At 40.5% G+C, this 7,235-nt stretch overlaps 1 protein-coding gene across 1 annotated transcript; it reads right to left on the reverse strand.

Annotated features, from left to right (window-relative positions):
- atp6v1e1b (ATPase H+ transporting V1 subunit E1b) lies at nt 1-5,929 on the reverse strand. The gene is made up of 10 exons (XM_080538628.1): nt 5,852-5,929; nt 5,676-5,743; nt 4,441-4,506; nt 3,205-3,314; nt 2,431-2,497; nt 2,202-2,291; nt 1,812-1,880; nt 1,597-1,691; nt 1,336-1,423; nt 1-699 (listed from the first exon to the last, which is right to left on the reverse strand). The coding sequence occupies exons 2-10, from the start codon at nt 5,706-5,708 to the stop codon at nt 637-639; spliced, it is 681 nt and encodes a 226-aa protein (XP_080394754.1). The 5' UTR covers nt 5,709-5,743; nt 5,852-5,929; the 3' UTR covers nt 1-636.
- Nucleotides 5,930-7,235: the final 1,306 nt, after the last annotated feature.

The raw sequence follows: 7,235 nt of genomic DNA on the forward strand, positions 1-7,235 counted from the left end.
GTACTTTTATTACATCATATATTCTCACAATAATATTTTCAGAAAACGCACTGCCATACTGTACATATAATTTAATATGCACCCTGCATCTTTCTCCCTTACAATATGGAAAGTCGATTTTAACATCAATAAATTAAGTTGAATAAATTAAACTAAGTCAATGGTCTTTTCATTTTCATTTTTTTAAAATGTATTATTGGTGGCGAGGTTGTTAACATTAGGGGTTATGAGGAAATAGGGAAGTGAAGTGAAATGGCTACTGTCTCTCTCATGCACTCTGATCCAATCACAGCCTGCAATGACAAACGTCCAGCCAATCATAACACAATCCTTGACTAATGTGTGTAAACCAAGACCCCTGGAGCAGCGTAGTAAACCAGCAGGTAGCACTGAGCCAAAGTACCTCTTACTCACATTTGCAAAAAAACAAAAACAAAGTTACTTCAACTTCAACATGGTCCCATGTCGACACAGATATACAACAACAACAAAACATCACACCACGACAAACAAACACGGTGTCTTTTACAGCTTGGAATCGCATTTGAACTTCTTCTCACAGACACAGTAATGGAATCTTACAGTATACACAACAAAATAAAAAACAACAACCCCTTTCGAAGACGACAGAGTCACTCAGTCCAAAAACTTGCGGTTCTGGTTGGCACCGAAGAGGGCCACCCGGATCTCCGGCATCATCTGAGAGAAAAGACAGACGCTAGATTAGCGCTGAGCAATACTGCCCCCCAGAGGCGACCCGCAGTAACTACGCACACAGTGAAACTGAGAAGAAATGGCTTTGACTATCCAGCCATTGTGGGTAGATTAGCGGTCGTGCACTGATTGAACATGTATTCATGAAATAATATGAATGCATAAAAAAAACATGACAGATATTGAACATTTTAATTTCACTTATAACAACTCAATTTTGGAAATAATTGTAATTAGTGTGGTTAGCCTCTGCCAGGCAGAATATGCCTTTGAAGAATCATAACAAGCCTGCAACATTATTTCTACGCATTAAAGGACAGAATATACATAGTTGGAGGAGACAAGCTGCTGTATATATGTTACGGTACATGTGGGAATACGGTACATGTGGGAAAACTAGGGTTAGGGTTAGGTGCTAGGGTGCTACGGTTAGCGTTAGGTGCTAGGGTGCTACGGTTAGGGTTAGACATGCCAGCATGTACCAAGTCGACGTAGCACCTAACCCTAACCCTAGTTTTCCCACATGTACCGTATTCCCACATGTACCGTAACATATAGATGTACTTTTTGAGTGCAGTTGTCTCCAGTGCTGAAGACAGTCGCTCAGCCTTGCTACTGTACCTGCTGTGCCATAAGGTCCAGTCTGCTCTCTAGGGTGTTGGCCACCTTGATCTTCCCGTCAGCATTGAAGATCTCAATCCCTCCAGAACTGAGGAGAAACAGGAACATCTTCAGACAAACTTCAACAAATAAACACAGTCTGGCAACTTAAAAAAACAAACACACATTGTTTTCTTAAAAAAGACAGAAAGAAGAAGCTGTCAATCAACACTTTAAAACATTAAATTAAAGTCGTGTTCAACTCTGTGTGGTGGTCCTTACATGTCTGGGGACAGGTGGTTGTCCTGGTCTATGCGGACCTCAATACTGTTCTTGACTGCTGCTTTGTAGACGGGAATGTCTTTCTGGATCGCTGCCTGTATAGACAACACAATTACAATCACACTACTGCAGGCACAAGCCTAGCAGACACAAGCACACACAATTGATTCAAGACATTTAACTGTGTCTTGGGACCACGTAAGAAGAGCTCTGACCTGTAATATCTGCACGTCCTGCTTGCGACAGCGAATGGTCACTTTGGGTTCCAGAAGCTGATAGAAACCCTGAGATCAAGGAGACAATCAATAAAGTGAAGTGAAACTTTATTTATATAGCGCCTTTCGTACATGAATGCAACTCAAAGAGTTACATTTTTAAATTCCCTGAGTTGAAAAGAGGGATTTTTTATTTTTTATTTACCTCTACCAGAGATTTGCACAAGCTTTGTGTCTACATAGCAAATCAACCATGGAAATACCCCGTTTATAATCTACACAGTGGTAGACTCAAGAGGCCTAATCTAATCAAATGTTTTAAATATAATTCTCCACAATGGTAGTGAAGAGGCCTAATCTAATCTAAAAAAACAAGCAAACAAATCTAACCTGCAGGACCAGCCCGTCCATCAGCCCTGAGTACCTGGATGGGTCTCTGGCAACGTTGGCAAGCCGCTGGCGAGCCTCGCTCAACATTTCCTGAGAGCACATATTGAGAAGGTTTTGATTCGATTATTATTATTAGACAAGTGTTCACTTGCCAACTTGCCATGGGGTCTGTAACTCTGTAAAACAAACCAGCATAGTGACACGACATCCTATGATGAACAGGACTTACTGAGATCATGTCGTCCCGAGCCTTCAACACCTTCAGACGAGCCTGGTTCATCAGGTTAGACATCTGACTGTGGGCAGGAGAGAGGTCAACGTCAGTTATATAACAAGTGGTAGGCTAGTAAAGGCTACTGCAACTGACAACAAGAGCTTCTGGACACCTTGTGAGCTTAGAATGATAAGGTTCTATCTCCGTCTAGGGCAGTTCAGAGATATTGAGCGTCAAAGTTTTTACATTCCATTATGTTTTGTGAGATGGAACCTTTGTATTTTATTAATTACTAACAAAAAGAATTCTACATTTTAAAAATAACACACAGGCATTAATAAACACCTAATGGGTCAGATTATGTAAAAAAACTCAATTTCTACCCAAAATTTAGATAGAACCTTATAATTCTAACGTCACGACCTGTCTTCTCCATTTGACAGGTTTGTAGAACAGTCTAGGAGTAGGAAAAGAAAAGTCTCAAAACGTTGCACCTATTAAAACGTATTACACTTATTACAAGCTGAGACAGTGTGCAGAAGCTTCTTTTCTTCTACTCCTAGGTTACTGTAACCAAGGTTACTGTAACCAAGGTTACTGTAGCTGACCTTGTGCCAAGTAAGTCAACGGAGGAGCTGATGAATGTGACCTCAAATAAAATACCCAAAAAAACTTTGAGGAAATTGTGTGTCATGAACATGGCAATTCCTCTATTAAGAAAGAGGGAGATAGATAGAGGAACTATGTGAGAAGCCTCTGGAGCTGTCTGCTGGGAGGAGAGTGACTCACATCTTCTTCTGCTGTTCGATCTGCTTCTCCTTCTTCTCGTAGTACTCCATGATCTTCAGCCTCTGCGTCTGGACCAGACGGCCTTTCTCGATGTTGAACTCCTCTTCCGCCTGCAGGGGGAGACACTCGTCACTCACATGACCAAGAAGCACGCAGCTACGATGAGACATCTACTGCCCCCCAGCACTGCGTCTTCTGAAGACACCCGCTTTTCCCCTCTACTGTGTCCCCTAAAAACTTCAATTGCCCCCCTTGTACTGTTTCTCTGTTTCTCCAGTGTCTAATTATATATAATAAAAAAAAATAAACTAGGTTTAGAAGAAGGTGATAGAAGAAGGTTTTTCCTTCTATCAATGGCCCCGGGCCTGAGCTGGATTACTCTTCCTGCTACGACTGGTGGATTGATGATTCACTTGCTTAGTATTCAAATGTATTGATTGTAAGTCGCTTTGGAATAAGGCGTCTGCTAAATGCCAAAAATGTAAATGTAAAATGATGAGCTGTTGTCCTACTGACAGTATAGACCAGGGGAGGCTGGTGGAGGTAGAAATCGGAGGACAGGCTCATTGTAATGCATGGAATCAATGGAATGAGGAATGGTATAAGACACACATTTGATATCATTCCTCATTCCATTGCATGCATAACAATACGGACGTCCACAATACGATCTCCACCTCTACCAGCCTCCCCTGGTATAGACACGCCCGACGCCTCACAATGGAGGTAACATCCACACAGTATCCAACCAATGCAATGCGAAAGAACATGATGAATGTGACTTGTCTCCTTAATGTAAATGTGGTCTTACAAGACAGTTATCATGCTGTGGCATACAGTATCAGTTCAATCTAAGCATACAAATAGGAAGGAGGTTAATATATGGTTTTCTTTTAGGGTGTGTGTGTGCTGGAATCAATCTCTAGACAACCAACGAACAGCCTTCCTAGCCAGCTAAGGGCAGTACAGAGCCTGGACTCTTTTAAGACGGGCCTAAAAACCTTTCTATTCAAAAAGGCCTTTGGCTGTTGAACCTGTGTTCATTCTTGTGATTTATTTTGTTTGTTTTTTATTATGTTTTTAACTTATTATGTTTTTAGGTTGTTTTGTTTTAACTTATTATGTTTTTACGGTCTTTTTTTTTTTTTCTTCTTCTCTGTAGCACTCTGAGATTCTTTTTGAATTAAAAGTGCAATACAAATAAAATGCATTATTACTGGTGAATGAAAACTGTACCTTGGCATCAATTTCTTCTGCCTTCTCATTAGCCTCCTGCTCAATGAAGGCCATCATGTGCTTGATCTATACAGGAGGAAGATATATGAGCATTTCACATTAAAGTTATGTGAACACATGCTATGTTAACACATTAATTGTTCATACCATTAGACATAACAAAGCAGTATTTTAAAGTTATTGGAATAATACAGTTGGTTCGTCCAGTTGTTTTAATTTCATACTGTAGAGAAATGAATGAAGTGAGTGGCATTGCCCTGTTACACGTGTATTCACTTCTCTCTCTGTCTATGTTCCATCACTTTGGTGTGGAATGTGTCTGCCTAGTGTCTATATTTAAGTTTGCCCCAGCCAAAAATCCAACTGAAATGATGAGACCTATTCATGTTGTACATGGCTTAATTGCAATTACAGCTGTCATGTTAGCAATTGCAATAATCTCTATTCAGAAGTTACACATTATACAATACATAAGATTGATGGGTGAAAAAAAACAAAACAAGGTTCACTCCAAGGCCCTCACCACACTATGGGTTAACCATCTTGTGACGATCCATTCCTCTGTGCAATGATAAAAGGCCATCTCTCCATCACAAACACAGAGATCTTACAGATCTCTACAGATACAGATTATTTCAACTGATAATTATAATCATTTTCTTCATTAAATGTTTCATTATAGCAGCCTGTGATAGTGTATGTTCAAGGATCAGTGTATGCTTCAAGATAGATATTTCCGTTATTTTCTCAATGTCAACATCAACGTTGATACAATTTAATTTGTTTGAAGTATACCATCCGTAAATGACCCATAATGCCAGGCAGTTCGTGAGCTTAGAATGATAAGGTTCTATCTCCGTTTAGAATGATGAGGTTCTATCTCCGTTTAGAATGATAAGGTTCTATCTCCGTTTAGAATGATAAGGTTCTATCTCCGTTTAGAATGAGAAGGTTCTATCTCCGTTTAGGGCAGTTCAGAGATATTGAGCGTCAACGTTTTTACATTCCGTTATGTTTTGTGAGATGGAACCTTTGTATTTTATTAATTACTAACTCAAAAATGTCAACATTTTAAAAATAACACCACACAGGCATTAATAAACACCTAATGGATCAGATTATGTAAAAAAAAAAAACTCAATTTGGACAAAAATGGAGATAGAACCGTATAATTCTAACGTCACGAGTTGTCTTAGCAGCAGATGTACGCCAGTAGGAGACTGAAGGTTATATACCTGCTTCTGGACGTCGGCATCGCTGAGCGCCATGGTCGCTGTGGCAGTACTGTGGGGTCTTCTAGCTCCTTGAAGGGAAAAGAAAACAGGACACGATGATTTCAAGGTAAGATATGCAGCCGATTAACAATATAGGAATTCATTTCAATGCAATGTATACATCAATGAGATCGTACCAGAGAATTACAGGTTAGCAACGAATGAATTAATCCGCCCGTTGTCGTGACTCGTAAAGATGTCTCCTCCGCTGGATCAGCTGATTTTCCAAATCACGTGACGCTTACTTCCGGGTTGACAGGCCATGACAGCGCGTGGTCAGCTGATCTCTGTGGTGGTGAGACCGCGGAGGGATACACAGACAGCAAGTGAGGAGTGATAGGCTATATACGGCAGACAGTGTTGGGCAGGGCTGCCAAGTTTCACCAAAAGTTTGGAGTGAGATTTTTTGGCGTGGAGCGACCCAAAACTGTGCGCGTTTTGGCAGCGGCGGCCCCTCTCTCCCACCCAATTATTTGTGCTAGTTTCCTGCAATTTTACATGTTGTTCATAATAAACCAGCACAAGAAATGACAATAATTAACATTTTATAAAACAAGAAAAAATTCAGACAATATATCATATTTATGAAATCTTAATAAACAAATACAGTAGCCTACAGACTCTAAAAGAAAATTGGGCCCCATCAACAGGACTCAGCCCCTTGGTCAGCAGCAGAAAGACCCTTGGTCATCATCTTATATACAGTGCATTGCTCATAGATGGCTATCATGTTATACAGTACATACCAGGGTTTTTCCTGGGTCAGAATGAGGGCTTGGTGGTTGATCTTGTGCGCGCACAGCGCGCCCACATTTTATTTGAGGGACCCCCAATTGTTGTATTTGTATTGTAAATTGTAATTATTATTAATTATTATTAATGTACCTGGTTATGTTACAGTAGAGAAACAAAAAACAGTTACCAAAACTGAGTATTTACTAGCTAAGATTGGCAAAAGATTGGCGTGGTGCAACCGAAATTAGTAAACAACTAGTTTGAAACTAGCTAGTAACAACTAGGGGTTTAGTAACTACTAAATGCCTGCATTTAGTAATGACTTACGCCAAACCAGTCCAGTTGGCTACCAGCAGGGTTCGAGTTATAAGCTGATCTCTGTGGGGGTCTCCAAAATAACAGTGCGAAATGTTCTCATGCACGCGCGAATCATGCCCACACAGCGATGGGACTTACAAGTTTTAATTAGCTATAGGCAGTAGCGGATTAAGGTGGTCAGTGGCCCTAGGCTACTCCTTTGTGTGAGGACCCCCCGCCCCCATACACAAGCCTCCCCCCTCCCCAAAATATACAACTCACGAGCACCCTGCACACACACCACTCATAATGCTTTACCATAAAACACTTAAACACTTTAATAACACAATAACACAACAGTGTTAATAATGCAAAGAATTAAAAAAAAAGTTCAGTGCATTCAGTTCTGTCTCTATTGCTCTCCTCTCCCGTTGTCTCTCTGTTACTGTCCTGTTGTCCGTCTCTCTGTTGCTCCCCTCAGCTCTAAAT

Source organism: Nansenia antarctica, assembly GCF_963989245.1.
Source record: "Nansenia antarctica genome assembly, chromosome: 8".
Taxonomy (NCBI): Eukaryota; Metazoa; Chordata; class Actinopteri; order Argentiniformes; family Microstomatidae; genus Nansenia; species Nansenia antarctica.